Source organism: Glandiceps talaboti, chromosome 12 (genome assembly GCF_964340395.1).
Source record: "Glandiceps talaboti chromosome 12, keGlaTala1.1, whole genome shotgun sequence".
Lineage (NCBI taxonomy): Eukaryota > Metazoa > Hemichordata > Enteropneusta > Spengelidae > Glandiceps > Glandiceps talaboti.
This window is the reverse complement of record NC_135560.1, coordinates 7480365-7502137: the sequence shown is the minus strand read 5'-3', so window position 1 is coordinate 7502137 and position 21773 is coordinate 7480365. Positions and strand designations below refer to the sequence as shown.

Here is a 21773-nt window from a genome sequence, read left to right as displayed (position 1 = left end):
GTTTGAGAATTTAGGATTGCATCACTTATCAAGACATACCGCTTGAATATAAAAGAAGTTTGATACTTATACGAGTACTTCACAACACTTTTAAAATTAGAATTTCATAATATACGAAGCAACAAGTCATTGAAAATGACACAGTCCCCGCTATGATTGGGTTTTAAGGAACTGGCAGTTTATGTTGTCATTTTCAAACCTGGTTAATTTTGTTTGGCCTAATATGGTTGTTTTTGATATCACTACTTTGTTCAAGCATGTCCGAGTTATGGTTTTGGACATAAAAACTGCGCCAACAAAATGGCTGCCAGGCAGCCATATCGGATTGCATCACGAAGAAAATGGATGTGCACATGTATGTCATATAACACTGTGCTAATACCAAGTTTGAATGAGATCTGTTCAAGCATGACTGAGTTATGGCTTTGGACATGGAAAATTCACAAACAAAATAGCTGCCAGGCAGCCATATTGGATTGTATCACGACAACAATGAATATGCACATGTATGTCATATAACACTGTCCTAATACCAACTTTGAACGAGATCTGTTAAGGCATGTCTGAGTTATGGCTTTGGACATGGAAAATTCGCAAACAAAATGGCTGCCAGGCAGCCATATCGGATTGTATCACAACGAAAATGGATGTGCACATGTATGTCATATAACACTGTCCTAATAGCAACTTTGAATGAGATCTGTTCATGCATGTCTGAGTTATGGCTTTGGACAGGGAAAATTCGCAAACAAAATGGCTGCTAGGCGGCCATATTGGATCGTATCATAAAACAAATTGACGTGCATATGTATGCCATAGTATGTTGCCCCTGTACCAAGTTTGAAAAAAATCAGTCCAGGCATCTCCAAGAAACGGCTGCGGACGTACGGACGGACGGACGGACACATGGACGGACGGACAGAAGGAACCCAATCCATAAGTCCCCATCCGGACTTTGTCCGTCGTTGACAAGTAATACACAGCATAATGTAATACAGTTCATGACATGACATAAGAAATACAACTTCATTTTTTTCCAGTGAAAGATGCTATGACAGAACCCATGATGCATAAGTACAAGAGTACTCAGGGTATTTGCACAAGTGTTTGTAATGTTCTTTTCAGTCGTGCTTCCACAAGCTCTAGCAAGTGAAGGTGAGGCAGGAAAAAACTGCAGGCACGAGTGCAAATACCCATGGACAAAACTCCCTCTTAGGTGCAGTGTGCCCTCTAATGATAGCCAAATTTTGTTGTTGCGAGCCAAAATGAGAAAAACTGGCATTTCTTGTGAGTCACAACATATCAAGAGATAGGGAAACACCAAATTTTGGTGAGTCACTAGAAATTGTGTGTGTCAGTGGCGCCTCAAATTGGCTAAGTTAGAGGGCACACTGGTACTCATGCAGCTTGGGGTTCGATCATTAACACATATCATGTTCATCCGAAACAGCAACTTTCCAGAGAAATTATCTTGTGCGATCATGCACTTTCATGTTAAACGAATGGCCGTGCCCTCATTTGCATATCAATTGCATTGTTGACTAACCTGCAAGTTCAATACCAGAGACAGGAAGAAAGCCTTGTAGTTTGAACAGAACTAAGCGTACTGTGGCATATCTCATCAGACACCAGCTATAGGAACTGAAATCTGCATGCTCTTCACATGCAGATGTTGTGGTTGTGACGGTGAAGACATCGTCATCTTCGTACGGAGGTGACTCATCTTCCATATTAGTACTCTCATCATCAGAATCATAATACAACCCGTCCTGTGCTGGTGACACATACGGCTACAAAGTAATACAAGAATTGTTACTTCATACGTATAGTTATCAAATTCAAAATCACAGAATTTTACAAAGAACCACAAATTCTCTCAGAAAGAGGTAACTGTCCTTACATAATATTCCACTATCAAAACATTGATAATCTTCTACAAAATTATTTGTATCTGTTGTTTTCCTAGTGTGCTAGCATGTACCATGTAGCAAGGACATTGGGAAATCTTCATACAAACAAAAGAATCCCAGACTATGTACCAGAGGGCGATGTTTAACTTAGTTATGGGGGGGGGGGGGGGGGAGAAACTTTATAAAGACAAAATAATTTTTAGACCATACAATAGAGGGCGACATTTAGATTGGCTAGTAAATACTTAATATCCTAGAAGTAGGTAGTCAGGTGTTAAATAACTTTGTATGTTACTGACCTTGACCATAAAATAATCCATCATACTGGTTTCTGGTGATACAAATTTCTCTTTGAATGCTGTTCTTCCTTCTGGTGTTGCCATGATCCTTGGTGATAGACTGGTGTTACCTTGGTTTGGATTAGATTTACCTAGGAGTTTGAGGTGGAGTTGTCTCCTCTGCTTTGCCAGCTTCTCATCATTTGCCTTGGTTCCTGTACATAGTTATTTTATGATCAAATACATCAGTAGTTTGCAATCGTAATGTTTTTAATAGATTGTAGAATTTGACAAAAATATGGCACAAACATGATAGATTTTACAAAAAGTAAATAACAAATGGACAATAAGATATTGTTCGCTCGATATTTTTATTTATTCAGATGAGGAAAATAAGAGTGACCTAGGGGGCCTTCTGAGACAGAGTTTGATTTTATATGCAGTAAAGGACAAATTGACAAGTGCATGCAAATATTAGATTTAACACACAAAACTATGATTGCAGTAATCTGTCAACTTTTGCATAAACATTTTCATTCATTCATCTCTGGAAACGACTATAACATCACAGGCAGCCCAGAAACCATGTTACAAACAAACAAACAAACAAACAATAAATAATCAATCAAACAATAAATAAATAAATATAAAAATACACAAAACAAACAAACAAATATACAAGAGTAAATGACCATAACATCATAAACACTTGCATAGCTATCTACATACATGTATGCCATATACATTTACATGTACATACCGGTACAAGCCATTATGTTTCTGTATACTCTATAGTCATACAACATGACAGTATCAACGTTAGTATATAGAAAGATAGCATATTCTTTTAAGAGTATACAGACCTGTATATACGTGTAATATTCATGTCTTTATGACATTTTAATTTACTCATATTTTGGTCACTTCTTTGTGTATGTTTATTTTTATTTATTTATTTATTTATTTATTTATTTATTTATTTATTTGTATCACAGTTCCTGGGCTCCCAGTGATAATACCAGAACCAGTTCAGCAATTCTAGTCTACATGACTTACCTTCATCACTGGGTAGTGTCACATGAATCAGAACCTTTGCACCTCCTCCAAACACCGATGACCACATCTTCTCATCAAAGTTCTGTGCCACAAGTCGGTAGAGTTCCCCAGGGGCATTCGTAGTCAATGCATGGGCCAACAAACTACAGTAAACAGAAATCACTGTCTCACACAGGAAAATATTCAACTTTGGCATATCTTCATCGCGTTCTGTTGCCAGTAACGACTGCAGGGAAGAAACACCTGTGGAATACATGGATTGATGTATCAATATTAGCATTGTATATTACAGTGACATTTTTCAACAAAATGAACACATTGGAGAATATTTTGTCTATGGTTCCAAGAATCAATAAGACAGTAAAATATATCTGCTTTGGAATGTTAAGTTAGAAATGGAGAGAGACATTAACTCTGAATAATTAACTATTGCATTATCACAGTCCATAGCAGACAGATCAAAACATCACACTCTTTTTCTTATTTATACTATTCCAAATTAACTACATGTATATCTTCCTGTCCAGTTCTCTATAAAATATATCCTTTAGCTTCTACAATAAATACACTGTACTGATCTGCCCATCAAATTATTTTCAAGAAACTTTGCGATGTCTGATTTCAATACTTAGTAGTTGGTTTGAATCAAGTAGTGAAAAACTTTGCCTTATCATTGGTTGACTACAATGACCTCTGTGTGACATCAGAATAATGTCAGATGTCATCTTTGGATGAATTGACATCGCATTCTCAGTACCTGAAATCGAATATTACTGCCTAGTTGCATCATAAAAATAACAAATATTCGATTTCTTGGCCTACACCATAACTTCTGTTCCACGTGTTTCACATGCATTACTATAGGTGTGCGTGAAACTAAGTCAACCTTCATGTTCCATTTTGACCTTCTAGCATGAGATAAAATGTTATTGTAGGTACAGAGAATAAATCAACCTTCTTGTTCTATTTTGACTCTCTAGCATTAGGTGAAATACTATTGCAGGTACTGAGAATAAGTCAACCTTCTTGTTCTATTTTGACCCTCTAGCATTAGGTAAAATGTTATTGCAGGTACTGAGAATAAGTCAACCTTCTTGTTCTATTTTGACCTCTAGCACAAGGTTAAATGTTATTGCAGGTACTGAGAATAAGTCAACCTTCTTGTTCTATTTTGACCCTCTAGCACAAGGTTAAATGTTATTGCAGGTACTGAGAATAAGTCAACCTTCTTGTTCTATTTTGACATCTAGCATGAGGTTAAATGTTATTGTAGGTACTGACAATTGTAAACAAGCCATCCAACTTGTGTGTTGCTTATTGCCACAATACCACTTCAAAGAAACAAGATTTACATTTATATTGGCTTCCAAAGCAACCTAAATATATTGAAGAGATTCAAAATTCCAGTTCAAATTCAATAGTTCTTTGGTTTTTGTCACATACAAACATGTCTAGATATGGTTCATACAGATATTGTTGCACATTTCAGAACTTGCAGTGACCAGCTCAGTACAAGTACCTGACATGTTTTTGATATAAACCCACTCCTACCTCCTCCTTCCCCTTTTATCGACAGCTGTGTGAGTAAAATTTGTTGTAATTTAGTTTCTTACCAGGCCATTTCGATGGTGATGTTGTGACAGTAAGGTTTTCATCTGAGAAGTGTCTCTTTCTGCCACTGAGAAGATGTCCAGGTCGATACACCATACTTGAATGACTTCTTCCACTATACACATCCATTCCGGCTGTTCTGATGTTTCTCACCAAAGCACCGACACTGTCGCTATCACACAGACTTTGGTAAACACATGATGACAGGGCTGCACTGAGTGTGTGGAGAATACGAACCATGCTTAAGTTTTTACCGGGCCTTGGCGGCGTTGTGAACTGTACGATCGTATTGAGGATGTCGTGAGTTATATTGTTTAAATGAACAATAGGATCTGCTATGACAGTCTTGGCACTGGCAACACTTGCTGATAGCAACGGTAAAGTAGTGGGGAAGGGAAGAGGAGAAAGTAACTGCTGTTGTGTTTTCTCTTGTTGCAGCTCTTGTAAGAGAAGAATAAGTTCCATCTTGACTGATGCGAGACCACCTCCTGACGAGCCGTGAAGACTAGTATAACTCAACAATGTCCTAAGTAAATTCTGATTAGCCTTCAGCCAGCCTTTCCTACGAACAGCTCTCTCTCGCTTAGCTTCCAGATCCATCCGATCTGCCATCAGAATTTCATGCAAACTTGTACCCTGTTTGTTGTCAACCTCTGTTGAAAGTTCATGCTGAGACAGATACTCTGGTTGGTCAGAAAACAAATGCATTTGACCATGCTTTGAAGCTTCCACATCCTTGCCACCATAATTGCACAGATTCTTCAGTACCTCCACTTCTCTCTCCAGCCAGACATAGAGTTGATACCTCAGCTGGCCTCCGTCGACTTCAAAGCCTGTCGCCAATGTTCTTAATTCTTCCATGAGTATTTTGAGGCAGGCTTGAAATTTCAACTGTTGTGCCATGATATCAATATCTTTCTCAATCACACTACTGGACTCCATGCTGAAACTCTGCTCTAAACCTTTTGATTCATCTTTCTCTTGTGACATCACATGACTTTTATCTTCATCATGCCCAGCAGATTCTGTATCTGACTTGTTATCATCCTCATCATCATCATCACTCCATGTTAACTCCAACTCTTCTTCAAACCTTCCTCCAACCGGCTGGCTCCAGTCCAAATCAAGGGCAGAAGATTGATCAGCTTTCAACTTGTTTGACACAGGTTGACTCCAGTCTAAGCTCTCTGCATTGCTCTTAGCGAATCCAAATTCTCCAATAGTACCTGTATCGATCATGTCCTTGTTCTCAGGATTCTCGTCTTGTGATTCAGATCTGCTCATAAACTTTGACGTGTTCTTGATCTTCAGTTTTGGGAGTTTTAACAGTACTTCAAGTGCAGCGAGGGGACAACCAGCCACAAAGTGTCCACGGGCAGTGTGGAAAAACAGCTGTCTCTCAAGTGGTGTGATCTCATCCTTATACAATTGGTCAGCAGCCTGGATACTACTAAACCCTGTGATCAGGACCGAATTAGGTCCAAATCTGTCACGTCCTGCAAACTGTCTTCGTAACAGCAGCGGATGGGTACGTAGGTAGTTATAGAAGTTAAAGACATCAGGGTTGGCAGTGTACGCATCTAACAAACTCTGTCTATCACTTGCAAAGCTTTCAATACTTTGCGTTCGGTACAGTGAAGACTTCTGTGGTTGTTCTAGCAAAGTCTCTAGAGCTTTAGAACAGTCTTTAAGCATCCAGTATGCCAAACTACGAAGAAACGGGTCTGGACACACAGTCAAATTTGGCAGCCTCTCACCAGTCATGTCGCAACCCAGAATATTACCAAAGAGAATCTCTTTCTGTGTGGTAGGGATCTCCAACTGTTCTTCATACAAACGAGCAATAACCATGGCTAGCTGTATATCTGATAATTTATCTAAGCAGACTTCTATGGCATCTTTCAAGGCACCTGCTAATAAGAAGAAAGCTGCAGCATGTTCAAATCGTTGCTTTCCAAGAAGTGCGAAGGCATTTTTTAAAGCTGCCCGACGCCATCTATCCTCACTGAAGTCATTCTTGAAGAAGGCTGTCATCTTTGAACTTCTTACAGTCCTAAAAAACAAAGAAAGGGCAAACTCTTATAAATTTATTCATATTTATTTTGATATCCAATACACTTGCTTTTCTTAAAACATTAATTTCTTCAGAAGTCCTTAGCATATTGAGAAGATTTAACTTCATGATAAGATCAACATAAAAGGTATAATATAAATGTGACCATATTGCTCTTCTGCAATACGTGAGTACAAAAAATGCTTCGACTTCTCCCAATTTGTGTCTGTCTGTCTGTCTGTCTGTCTGTCTGTCTGTCTGTCTGTCTGTCTGTTTCTGTCTTTCTCTCCCTATTTCTAGTGTCTGTCTGTCTGTCTGTCTGTCTGTCTGTCTGTCTGACTGTCTGTCTGTCTGTCTGTCCATCTGTATGTCCATCCGTCTGCCAGCCTGTATCTGTCTAACCATTTCCACTGCTCCAGGACAACTACTCAGACTCCTAGTAACATCACTTGCTACTACATGTGTATATATAGTACATTGTAGTACTGAAATTCTCAGCTATCAATTCATAACCGTAGCTATTTTGAGGTCACGACAGTATTTTTTCTTTTTCTTTTTCATGACAGTAGGGCTGAACTGACTCAAACAACTCTACATCCCTGTTCTAATAAAAATGATAGTAGCACCTAGAGATGCACTGTTTCTATGTAATAAGTTGTACAAGTTTTATAGCCTTACCTGAACAGCCCTGTCACTAGAGTCTTTTTCCTCATTGCTAGATAGATGAGAGCAGCATCTAGAGGATCATTCTTTGACTGGAATTGTGCTTTGGCCACCTGTAATGTATCATAGTTTGGGTTTAATGTTCAGACGAGTATACAGTTTCATAATGTAATCATAAGAATTGGAAGAGACCCTGCATATATGATGCAGTGCTTTCTTATCGATACATACATGCATGTACATACATACATACATACATACATACATACATACATACATACATACATACATACATACATACATACATACATTCATACGTACATACATACATACATACATACATACATACATACATACATACATACATACAATACATGCATACATGCAACACACACACACAAACACATACATACACAAACACATACATACATACATACATACATACATACATACATACATACATACATACATACATACATACATACATATAATACATGCATACATGCATACATGCAACACACACACACACACACACAAACACATACATACATACAGAAATATTCACATATATTATGTAAGTTTCTTCATATGTTTGGTGGAAAACAGAGGGTTTCAAACTACAAAGTCAAGTTGAAGGACCACAGTGGCAATATATACCACATTGTTTGGTATAACCATCTCACCTTTTCCATGATTGTCTTCAGTGTTGTATTACTTCTGATCCACCATCCCACACCAACAGCTCGTAATTCAGCCCAAGTAGGGTCACCACGCTGTACAGCTGGTACAACAGCCAGCAGTTCCTCCTGTGCTTCAGAATGGAAAGCCCATGCAAAGCTGCTTGGCCCTATACCTTGCTGGTGGAGCTGAAAACGCTGACGAGGAGGCAATGCTCCAATCAGACACATGTGGTGTCGCATGGCTAGAAGAAATCGCAGACCACACTCATCTAAAGTATCACCTGAAACAGATAATAACAAGTAGGGTTACCATCATTTGTCTAGTCATCAAACCAATTTTTTCCTTGATAACGGTGATAGTCCTCAAAACTGACAGAAATGCCCCTCCCCCCCCCCCCCCCCTTTTTTTTATCTGAAACTAATATATAAAATGAAATAAAGGTACTTTTTGTAAACTATTGGTGCTGGAGTTTCATATCATGATGTTTTACATGCATTATGTGTAATTGGTAAGAAACACTAAGTTGAAACTTGTTTCTCATTCATTGTTTTGTAGAGGTCGTTGCCATAGACACACATCGTCTCATTAGAGTCAGCAGACATGCAAATACTATAGGAGAACATGAATATTCATGACTCCTAAGTGCTTATTACTTTCAAATAAAACAATCATGGATATCAATGTTCTACTAGGATATCAAATCTTCTAGATGGAAAGATTGGTTGGTTTTTCACTCAACCACATTCCTCTGGCTTAGTTGTGAAGCTCATACAACTCAATCTCCAAATTCTCCCAACACAAACTGCTCACAAACAACAACAGACTATACAATATGGCCACCTTTAATGACCTCTGTGTGACCCTGGTGTACTCATCCAAGGTCACACACAGGGGTTATGAAAATGAAGAATTCAAAATAACCTGTCTACAAACAAGTACAGAATATACCATGGCCAACTTCCGTGACCCCTGTGTGACCTTAGTGTACTCATCCAAGGTCACACACAGGGGTTATGAAAATGAAGAATTCACCTTACCTGCACTTTCATTATCAAGTCTTCCAGAACTGGCATAGCCTGCTCCTTCCTTACCCAGCACATTACCTAGGAGTGAATACATGGATACCATATAATTAGGGGCATTCTACCTTGAATCAATCATATCAACCATTACAATAAAGTAGAAATAGTGTAGTACCTAGAGATAATATTACTCAAAATACAATTAGAGAAATTGATATCTGGTACTCCAGAAAAGTACCATTCTTGTAAATTTTAAATATTTGTAAAAATATTCTTATTTTAAATGTCAATACTTCCAAAAGGACTCCAATTCTATTCATTTCATAGTTTAATGATTGATTACTCATTTTTCACCGTGATGAAATTAAAACCACAGAAAAGAGTGAATCCTGCTTTTGAAAATTAAATCCCTTGAAAGCCAGTAAATATTTTATGACTAATTGTAAAATAGATGAACTTGTGGGAAAATATATTCCATGATTCCATGGTTCACATTAAGCAAATCTTTTTCCTCCACAACATTCCCAGGAATTGAGCGATATCATTTCAACTCGACCCCTTCACTATCAGTAGTTTCAAAACACTCAGAAATCTTCAAATTTTAAAACAAATTCACGTCTATCAAACACCTACCATCAGCAACAGAGGGAACAGGTTTTCCAACAGGCAGATCTGTTCTAGTGGTTGCTATGGTATCAGCCAATGCTAGTAAATGCATCTGATCAATACTGGTTAAACCTGGTAGATGTACGTGAGTTAGATGATTAGTTAATAGTTTAACTTGAGCCATGCCAAAGTATGACGGGTTACAAAGTCTGGCCTTCACTTCAGGCGTCATGTCAGGTCGCCGAGGAGGACTTCCCAAGTCTAGCTCGTCATCCTCTACATTTGGTACATCAAAGAGGGCAGAGTAGTCCTGCTCACTTTCAACATTGGGGTTACCGAAGCCATTCATCAATCCTGGGCTTAGATTGGTAGGTTGATCTTTCATCACAGTTTCTTCAGACCGGTCAGCTTCAATGAGTGCATACAGCGGGAGTGGAGGAATAGAGTTAATTTCAATGTAGTCTAAATTGAGATCAGAATCTAACATCGCTACATCAGCTGGGCTGGCACTTATGCTGTGACGAGCCTGTGAATGTGTTCTGGTGTGAAGTTTTTGTCTCGGTTCGCTATCGCCTGCTACGACAGCTTTCATGGCTGCATCTTCACCAGCAACGCATCTGACGAGGTGAGCAAGAATGGCTTTGACGCGGTTGAATTTACCACACTTCATCAACTCATTCAGTTGTTTAGGGTGATACTGTGGGAGTACAGGTGATACTAACTGTGCAGCTTCAAAGAGTCCACACTGCTGAATCAGATTACTGACAGAATCGTCACTTTTTGAACCTGACTTTGGTTGCTTGGAATCCGTCGTCTCAGTACTAGAATGTTCTTTCCTCTCAGCCTTCGTTAATGGTATAGATTGAACACCGGAAGATGTCGTTTCAGTCACATCTTTTAGTGTCTTGTCATCTGCTCTCTCTGCCACTAAACCTTCATCTTCGTTCTTCCACTGTGAGTAGACGTGCATCTCATTCTCCATGCCGACCACTAGGATTCCATCCCTGACCCAAGACAACATCATCGGCAGTGGTGGAAGGCTATCTGAGGTATGTAACTCCACAGTTCTTAGTGGAACCCATCTGGGTTTTGTTTCTTCGTCATGTGGCAGGGTTGGAGCCACATGGAGACTCTTCTGGGCTATTAACGGATTGCGGAACGTTGCTGGTTTGTCTACACTTTGTTCAGAAAGCTGAGGCATGTTGGCCAATTCACCAGAAACAGGTGCATACATCAATATCTTACTTCCCGCCGTTACTGTCAATATATGTGACCCGTCTTCCTTTGATACCCAATCCAACTGCACTATTCTCTTTTGTAGAACTTGTCTTGATGAATTTTCACTATTTCTCAAATTCAATTCATTCAGTTGATTGTCTGGGTGTTTGTTGATCTGTGAGAAATTTTCGACCTTTGAACTTCTCTTCATAGTTTTGTAGTTGAGGGTTTCTGTTTCCAGACCTCTCTTTTCCACAAAGGTTGGAAAATTTGGCACACTGACTTTGCCAAGATTAACAGTGTCTTCTAGTATCCATTTTGAGCCACCAGTTGACTCGCACTCAAAAATTCCAACAGACAGATAAAGTGAATTGTCATTAAAGTTCTGAAACTCTCTCAAGTTATAAGCACAGGCAAAACGGCCATTGTAAGCACAACTAATGGCGATGGGATATCCATCAACTTCAATAGCACTTGAGCTACTTTCTTGTGCCATCAACTGCCATTCCTCCCACTGGTAGCTGACAGTGTTGAAAACATCATCTAAATTGCATTGGAGATCAGTATTGCTTGCAGAAGTGACAGAAACATTTGGTTTCCCTGTATCTGACTTAATGCCGAAATCAGAAACTTTGCAGTGCCAGAACCGAACTTGACCGTCAGAACAAGCTGTGCTAATCAGATATGGTGCCATGCATGCTGGGTAAATAGATGATGAACTGAGATGACCTGCGGCTGGTGCCACACTCACTACCTCTACCCCCTCTGGGAGGTTGAGTTTCTGAGTGCACACTTTGCTTGAAGTGATGCACAGCTTGGTGGTGGACTGTGAATGCTGTGGACGTGAATGAAACTGTAGGGGACTGTCACTACTCGATGACCTGGGTGAAGAATCTACCTGTGGCACATCAGGTGAGGTATCATCAAACACAAACTGTGGAACATCTCTGGAACCTGTAAAGATGAAAAAAATTCTCATTTTCTAAACAGATACAAACTAAACATTACCGAGTAGAAATAATGTTTTCATGTAAATATACCATATCTCATCTTTGTGCAGAGTTTGTATCAATGCATGTCTCTTTCATATTTGTGCAGGGTTTGAATGAAGCAACTTTGTAACATGAAAACAATATATGGCTGCATGTGTATAGTACAAAGACATGTAAACACATAGTGGTACTTCCACTCTTGTTATATTGTAAATAGTGCAATATCAACCTTTTACTGGTTGTACATCTAATAGTCAAGGTCTCACCACTAACCTGTGGGTGTAAGTGGTTGGGTGGCTAATTCAATATACCACATATGAAGGACAGAACGTCCCTCCTTGGTCTTCTCAATAACAACGAGATAGAACTCCTCATCAAACTGACAGGCATTCTGTCTAGGTGAGGTTGGATCTTCACCCTCATGCCTTGTGCCAGTGGGGGCCATGCCAGTAATAAATTGCTGCTGGAATACATGCATGAACTGTACACTTTGCCAATTCTGAAAATGAAATAGATTATAATTATGCAATTTGATTTATTTTTGCATTTATTAAAAACAGTCAAATTAATATTATGTAAATTCTTTAGTCAAGATCCTTTTTGATGGTTTCAAAATCAATACGCTTATTGTGTGAATGACAAGTCTCAATATATAACTGTTACAGTATAAAGGAAAGATGACACTAACCCTGTTTACACAAAAAAAAACCAGTACAGTTAGAGTTTCATTTCCTAGAATCCCTCAGAAACTGCAGCTTTCATAGTCTAGCAGTTGATTATAAACTAACAATACTGAAATTCAATACCTGTTTTGCATCTGTCAGGGCATTTAACTCTATAATACAGCCAGGTCTAGCAGTTGATTGTAAACTAACTATGTTGAAACCATTGATGACGTCATCAGCTTTGCCAGCAGTAACAAGAGAATTGAGAGATGAACAACTGCTCATATAAGCCTAGGGAGAAAGAGAGAGACGAAACCCAAGAGATTAGTCACTACTTGTAAATGTCTGTGGTGATCGTAATACTAACATTTCAAATTTTCATTTTCATCTCCTAGTAATGCCCTATCCGATTATCATTTAGTGTTAGTAATCTGATCACATGATGCCACTATTTGGTTGCTACAGAAATAGCTGATGCATAGAAAAGAGGAAATGAAGGGGAAATATATTTGGTACAGTAGACATGAAATGCAGCGTGGAAAATTAACAAAGCTTCCCACTCGGTCAGATTTTAGTCAGTTTGACTTTTTTAAAGTTTATCCTTGAATTTCCAGCTCTTCCTTTGCTGCCTATTTGTGGCTCCTAACAATTGTGAAGTTATAAAAGTGTTTTTGGTAAAATATGACAAATAGTGTACCTTTTCATCAATTGACCTTTGACACAAAAATGAATTCTGGGAAAAATCAAATATGGCCGATTTCAGTCATTAATTTGCAAGACTAATTGATTGTAGACCAAACAGAAATGGTAAAAGTGGGTTATAGTACATGTATATATACTCACCTCAGGTTGTTCGTAACTACTGGCAACTTCTGTAAGAATTGATCTTGCATCTATCACAGCTTGATAAAGCCTAAGACTAACTCCATCAGATGCAACAAAGCAGGCACTGGGTGAATTAGACACTGGTCCTAGGGAAGAACTTGGAATCAGTGTTGGTAGCCACGCTACATTAGAAAATGCTGATATCAGGGGTGAATTTATCCTAGCTAGCTCCTTCACCCCTCCAGATTTAGAGAGTGGTCCAACCGGATCAACTCTCCACAAGATCAGTTCACTACATAGTCCTGTTGGCGCCTTCAGATCTGGCCAGTTCATTTCTGATCCTAGCTTCTCACTCAGTATATCTACAGTCAGTTTGTCTATAGGACTCTTGCTGATTTCACTCGTTGAACTAAGAGGTGAACCCATCGTTGTTTTATCTTGATCGCAAAGTTGGATCTTACTAAGTGAGCTGCTTGATCCCCTACTAGCGAAAGATGGGCTGCGACTTCGACAGGTTGCAATGACTGGATCAATTTCCACTTTTGGAACGTTGTGATGTGATGTGGTTAAAAGAAGGGGTAACACTGGATGGCATGCTAAATGATTAACACGGAATCGATGTCCGCAGCATCTGGACACGTGTAATATACTAAGCACAGTTGAAAAGTTGGAATTCTCTGCAAATCCTATTTCCCATTGATTTAGTGTTCCATTGGTGTGTTTTGACAGCATCGATACTTTCTGTGGAATCAGATTCATTCCTACGCCTCCCTGTTTCAGTTTGGCTAGGCTATGCATGAAACTGTAACTCGGTGACAACTTTTCCATATCCGCTGCAGACCCCTTTCCACTCTCACTAAGTTTTTGTGCCATCTTAGACTCACACAGACTGTTAGTCCTGTACAAGACTATATTACTACACATGGTTGTTGCATCACCTGTTGGGAATGCCAGTGGAATTCGACAAGAGAAACTAATCTGTACTTGACGGTACGAACAAGGAATGTATTCGTCCAGGAATTCAACCAACCACACTAGGAATGAACCGTCCACTGGATGGATACTGAATACCATATCTGCCGACTCATTCCACTCTCTGATCAGACTTTCCATGCTAGCGTGAAGAGTTTCTGTGAAGGAGAGTGGCACAGTTGGCTCTTTTGGCCTCAGAGAAGCTTGCTTTGAAACTACATCAACTGACGGTATTTCCTCATGGAATCCTGACGTTGCACTTGAATGCATGCTGGCTGACGTATCATCACCTAAATAAAGAAGAATGCAATCTTTACAACACTCAGATACAATGACTTGACTTGAACTAAATTACTTAAAGTGACACAAGCTGAGTTTATAACCCTTTTTACTCAAGTGAAAATACTAACAAAAAACCTGATTAAACTCTTCTAGTATAATATTAATGTCGGTGCATGCCTTCTATGACTTAACAATTATCTTCTAGTGTTGTCAAATCAATTTATTGTTTGATTTGACATTTTTTGGTATGTACCAAAAATTTATGTCATCGGATCATTCATATGTTATAATACCAGATTTGAGTTCAGTTAATTGCAAGGGATAGTTACATTTGCTTCAGTAAGTATCATATATACTATGATTGACTTTTAAATACGCAGCATAAATCTCACCAAAAACTGTATAAACTCAGCTTGTGCCCCTTTAAATCCATCAAATTATTTAACATTTTTCAAATGCTGCTCAAATTTCAAAGTCAGAATGTTATCACATCAATCAATGGTATGGGATGAAAAGCAAAATCATTTACCATGCCAATAAGTTTGATATAAAAACAACAATTTTGACTTTGGGTACAAATATACAAATTGTACAGCGATATAATCAAATGATTCCCAATATCACCTCTTCATGCATTTGAAAGAAGTCAAAAGCTTACCATGATGTTTAGTATTTCATGCCAAAGTCAATAAAAAAAAACCTTAACTATCCCTACAAATGTGTGTTTAGGTATGTTAGGTGGGAAAGTGATTTCTACCGGAGTGAAACCAAAGTCACCAATTCTGCATGCTAACAGCTACACATACTGTACACGTAACAGTTCTCTCTCACCACCACACAGTGGCTTGTTGATAACCCAAAGCATGCATAAACTAGAGTTGGTAACTCTAGGGGGGGATATTAACCTGAAGCAGTGCAAAGCTACTTAAAATAGCTCAGCACACTTTGATGTACATACCCAACGCTTTCATTGTTAATCCAATGTCATCTCTACTATCCTGGTCTGTAAGACAAAACACCTGTGTTTTGACACCATTTTTCTTATAATTCTTCCTTATTCCTTATTTTTAGACCCACAGGTTTCAGTTACATTTCTTGTTACCCTTGGTTTTTGGACATAATACTCCCCAATGATTTTGTAGATAAACGTAATACAATTTGGGAAGCATTTCTTGTGAAGGGAAGGTTGTCATGCATACATGGGTTTGGGAGTAGTACGACAGGAAGGGATTAGATGCAATATACATTTACTTCACTCTGCAAAGCATGACATGATTTTCACTTTATTTTATTTCCTTCACTTACGTTAAAATATTTCCAAATTGTGAAGTAGCCCAAATTAGGAATCAAAGTTACATTTGAACCAAGAACATCACTTAATTTCTGGTCAAAGTAGCGCTTACACGTTTTCCATCCAAACAATTCCCTTGGACCTCTGAGTCTACATGTATACCTAGTTATCCATATCCATTCATTACACCGTACCTAAATCAAATTTGATTCCTATAAATGAACCACTTGTTTCCTTACCTTCGTCAGAAAGTGATTCTGTGATGTCTTCCTTGCTCTCTGATACCTCAGATGGTTCCGATTTCTTCTTGATTTCTTGTAAGATGTTTTCTGCAGCCAGTGTAAATTGGAATTCCTTGTTGTTCAGCCAGTGCACCATGAAGGAGCCCTCCCCACTTCCTGACATTGAACTGATGGCCGGCAACAAAGGAATATCTACAAAAAGTCAACATTTGATTACACATTTAGCTTTAGGGAATACTGTAACCACAAACTATGATCACCCTCACAGACACACACAGTCACACACACAGACACACACACAGACACAGACACACACACACACACACACACACACACACACACATAAATTATATTTTCTACATTCTTCAAACCATACATATTTTCTTTCATTTTAGTGCAAATACATGTTTTTACTTCACTAACACTTGAACGGAGGTTTACAAGTCGATTTATACGTCAGTTTTCATTCGAAAGTCGTCAGTCAATTTTGATATTTGATAAAGTCTTTTATTGAAGATACACTCAACTTCAGCATTTTTTTCTTTCTGAAAAGTTGCAAATCGATATTTGAAGCTGTGTTTTCAATTACAGATTTAACTAGTCAATTAATGAAGCTACAGCTACTGTGTGTGTGTGTGTGTGTGTGTGTGTGTGTGTGTGTGTGTGTGTACGTGTACGTGTGTGCATGCATGTGTGTGTGACACTGTTTTCAAAAACCACCAACTGTTTATTTTCATATGACAATAATTTATTAATGTCTAAATCTAACACATTCATGAGTACATGTAGTTAGTTCTCAGTGATGTGTGTGATTGTACATGATTGTTTTGTAAACAAATGTTTCAAAACTACACGAAGGGAAATAGCCAGGAGTTGGTGGGAAGGTGATGAGGGGTGGCACATTACAGGGGCATGGCAAAGAAGTTCTTGTTAAGTATGTCTGTCTGTCTGTCTGTACATACTTATGTACATGTATGTATGTATGTATGTATGTATGTATGTATGTATGTGTGTGTGTGTGTGTGTGTGTGTGTGTGTGTGTGTGTGTGTGTGTGTGTATGTATGTATGTATGTATGTATGTATGTATGTATGTATGTATGTATGTATGTATGTACATGTATGTATATGTATGTAATAGTATGTATGTATGTATGTATGTATGTATGTATGTATGTACATGTATGTATATGTATGTATGTATGTATGTATGTATGTATGTATGTATGTATGTATGTATGTATGTATGTACATGTATGTATGTATGTATGTATGTATGTATGTATGTATGTATGTATGTATGTATGTATGTATGTATGTATGTGTGTGTGTGTGTATGTGTGTATGTATGTATGTATGCATGTTTGTGTGTGTGGGCAGTGACATTTGAATAGTCCAGTGAGAGACAATATGCAATAAAAGTGTAACAAACTCATTATTGGGGTGAGGGGATGGGGTGGGGTATGAAAGGAATATTAGAAAATAGTCTTCATATGAACCTCACATTGGCACTACAATGAAATCCTTATTCAGCTTCTCAAGTTTACTATTTGTCTTCACTCTATGTTTTGAATGCTTTCATACCATAGTATCAAGATTTTCAAACCCTGTCAATTTATTTACCTGTGTTTGGGTTGATTGCAGATGAAATATGGAAATGAACAGGGAAGATTCCATGTCCATTGTTTTGGTGCTCTTGATATACATGTTTATGGAAATCATGCTCTCGCTGGTGACTTGGCAGAGGAACTTCTGGTTGGGTAGCTTTCCGTTTTCTGGAAAGAAATTGAAGTAGGTTAAAGTTCAATTGTTACCTGATACACAGGTCTGTGTGGAGTGCGTTTTTGTTTGTAGACAACAAGTCTTCATAGAAGACACAGCCCCCCCCCCCAATAGTTTACTTCTAAGTGACTGAATGGAGACATGATTTTTTGAAATTATTGGCAAAACACGATTTTAGAAATAAGTGACAACAAAGAAATATTAAAATGTGTCTGTGATATGCAGGAAATGGCTAGATTTCACTAACTGACCCTGAAAGTTGATGTCATGCTCAAAGGTCAAGGTCTCAATAAGAAAGTTTACACCAAATAATATAGGGCTAGACACTTGAATGGAGTCTTCAAATGAGTGTTTGAGATATGCAGTAAATAATGATTATATGTACATGAAATGCCAGGGGAACTGGAAATTTCTTTGTGAACATGAACTATTATGTAAAGTGGCCATAAAACTGTTCTTATCAAATGCTGGAATGTAATACAAGTCTCTGTACTTCCAACATGCTGTGTCAAGTGTTATTAATCCAATTCAGTTGTTTACTTTCCCTGTTTGTTACAGGTTCCATTTGTCTATGGTCTGATGTCGGCAGTTGTAATCACCACATACTCACTTTGATCGTCCTTTGATTGTAAATTTTTGTTTCAGATGAAGACTTTTGGCAAGTTTTTCTGTCATTCCTCCATGATGTTGTGGGGTGAGATTGAGGAGACTGTTAGCTGGTAATCGGCTTTCACTCCAAACTCTACAGATGTTATCTTTACAGGATGTTAACAACGCATTGCCAACAGCACCCCTGATGAACAAAACCAAAGAAATGAAGTTTTAGTTCCACTTTCAGTATTCCAGGATAGCCGGATATGGAACAGACATTTTCCTATCAGAAGTTGGTGTATCTTTGTTAAAGTATTATTTTTTTTCAATCAAACAACCAACCATGTATTCACTAAAAATCATGAAAATACTAGTACCTATCATTAGACATTGTACTTGTTAACTTGGTGTCGATTGTGTCTGTAAATACCAGTAATACAACATGTTGAGATTGTCATCGTGTTGGGGTGCTAATTTTCAGGTGCACACCCAAAAAATCAATTTGATTTGATTTGTTGTACCATATCTTGTGTAAAGTTGCACAAATACATTTACCCAAAAAAAGATTCAATACTGTTCAGAGTGTACAATGCTACCAATAAGTCATGATATCTAACAAAAAGTTTCAAAAAACATTCCAGTTGCAGCTAGTACAGCTTTTAAAGCTCACAAAGCAGTTGTACATATTTAGGTGAAAGGACTGAATTCAACATACTGTCAAAACATAGCATACACTTTAAAGAATCATATACCTGAGTGTGAAGACAAAGAGTTTAGAGTAGTTGTGATGTCAGCTTCATAGGTCCCATAAACCCCCTTGAAGGAAAACCCCAAAACGGTTGAACACGTACATGTCAAATGCAGTAGCTTCTTTTAAAGAAGATTCCAATGTTGTGCAAGTTACCTAGGTGGCATTTTATCACCAAGAATCTTAAGGTTGATAGCAGTAACCAACACAAGTGTACTTAACTTAAGATACTAAAGGTACAAATAACTGACTGGATTTCCCTTTCACACAGTATTTGGCGGCCATATTGGATGGTGGCCATATTGGGTGATGGCCATATTTGACTGTAAAATGGCTTAATTTTGATAACATTTTGACCGCTTTCAAAATTTGTACGATGTCACCTGAAATTTTTTTCTTGCTTTTAACTGAGAATGGGTTTAAGTTTTCTTGAACAAAATAACAGAAAACGATCAAGATTTTCATTTCCGAGGCACATACTACTTGAAAGGGGCTATTGGAAACACAGTTTCGTTGTTGTAGTTGTTATTATTTTGGAAAAACTTGGGAGTGATTTAAAAATGTGATACTAATGTGATATTAAGTGTTTTTCCCACAATTAAGAAATATGACGTCTAATTCTAATCTACTCACATTGTCATATACTTGCTGGTTTTTCTCCATGAGAATCCTGTTACTGCTCTGGGATGTGCAATATATACAAAGTTGTACTTGACTGGTGGTTCATTTTTACTGACTGGACTTGCCTGTCCAAGCCTTGGTTGTTTTATATCATACCATATTTTAACTAAACGATCAGCCTGGTAAAAAAAATACAATAACACTAGGGATGTAAACGATTGTTCAATTATAACATGAAATCTAACTAAAGTTCACACAGAATTATACAATCACAATTGTTCACAGGAACAACCTTACACTCCCTCCCCCACACACATGGCACAGATGCATACATACATACATACATACATACATACATACATACATACATACATACATACATACATACATACATACATACATATACACATACATATACACATACATACATACATACATACATACATACATACATACATACATACATACATACATACATACATACATACATACACACATACATACATACATACATGCATACACATGTCATAGACAGATGAACACAAAAACAGACAGACAGACAGACAGACAGACAGACAGACAGACAGACAGACAGACAGACAGACAGACAGACAGACAGACAGACGTGTGCACGTACATACAAAGAAAGTGATTGATTCTATTGCCTACCTTTCCAGCTGATGCAAAATATTGGCCATCTGGAGAAAACTTGAGGTGGTAAATCGGTGTGGCAGTTCTGTTGTCATAAAGAAGACATGTTTTTAGTTTCACAAAACATTAAGATTATGCAGACCATCAGATTACAACATTTCCTTCTTAGAAAATATTTTCTACATATTAAAGACAGAAGTTAGATCCTCCAACTTACTTGCATTGCCATACACACTCCCATATAGTATGCTCATCAGAATGTTCACTACTGTGCTCTGATATGTCTTCTACAGAACTGTTCTCAACCACACTATTTGCCCATAGTTGAATAGAATCACTGCCAGTCAGAAGTCTGCTACCTGAAACACAAATAAAGCACAATTTTCATTTTATTTTGACTGCATTTATTCTACTACTTTCCTTCTCCGTTTGAACTTCAGAAATCGAAACTGAGTTGGCAGCAACCCTCACTGTCTAAAATTAATTGGGCAGCATCTAGGTTAGACTGCAACATAAGCCTCCATCATGCTTTTCTTGAAATGTCATCCGATATACATGTGGCTCAACACGTCGTATCTTACACAGATGGTGTTTAGGTCTTTATGGTGTATTTGGTTGTTGAAGGATTATGTGAAGAGCTATTATCACATTCTACTAACTGTACACCTATAGTATCGCTAAGGTATACTCACAATTAGTTCTCAATCACCCAACATTGAGCAGGTCTTACACTAAACGTACAACACACCTTAGGTACAAATTTCCGTGAAAATCAAAATTCTAAAAATCTCACCAAACTTTGCCATATGAAAGGTTATTCCTGGTCCTTTTTAAAATAATGAAAGAAGTTTTGGGTTGGTTGTTTTCAAGGAAACCAACAATCTTTTATTTTCTCAGACAGTTATTACAGAGTATTTGGCGGCCATATTGGATTCTACAATGGCTTCAATTTTGATAACATTCTGACCTCTATTTCAAAAATTTTGTATAATGAACCCTGATTTCCCTCTCTTGA

General features: G+C 37.9%; 1 protein-coding gene across 2 annotated transcripts in view; it reads right to left on the bottom strand.

The window, feature by feature from the left end:
• The window catches only part of LOC144443816 (dmX-like protein 2), a 125609-nt gene that overhangs the window by 59348 nt on the left and 44488 nt on the right, over window positions 1-21773 (bottom strand). For both annotated transcript variants that reach the window (XM_078133371.1, XM_078133372.1), the window contains exons 5-21: window positions 20976-21117; window positions 20777-20843; window positions 20120-20286; window positions 18758-18940; window positions 17989-18140; window positions 16365-16559; window positions 13599-14842; window positions 12897-13046; window positions 12364-12589; window positions 9908-12052; window positions 9290-9355; window positions 8255-8532; window positions 7587-7684; window positions 4858-6908; window positions 3245-3487; window positions 2210-2403; window positions 1547-1790 (exon numbers count right to left, since the gene is read on the bottom strand). In XM_078133371.1, coding sequence (XP_077989497.1) covers window positions 1547-1790; window positions 2210-2403; window positions 3245-3487; window positions 4858-6908; window positions 7587-7684; window positions 8255-8532; window positions 9290-9355; window positions 9908-12052; window positions 12364-12589; window positions 12897-13046; window positions 13599-14842; window positions 16365-16559; window positions 17989-18140; window positions 18758-18940; window positions 20120-20286; window positions 20777-20843; window positions 20976-21117 — 7845 coding nt within the window. The remainder of the gene's footprint in view (window positions 1-1546; window positions 1791-2209; window positions 2404-3244; window positions 3488-4857; window positions 6909-7586; window positions 7685-8254; window positions 8533-9289; window positions 9356-9907; window positions 12053-12363; window positions 12590-12896; window positions 13047-13598; window positions 14843-16364; window positions 16560-17988; window positions 18141-18757; window positions 18941-20119; window positions 20287-20776; window positions 20844-20975; window positions 21118-21773) is intronic.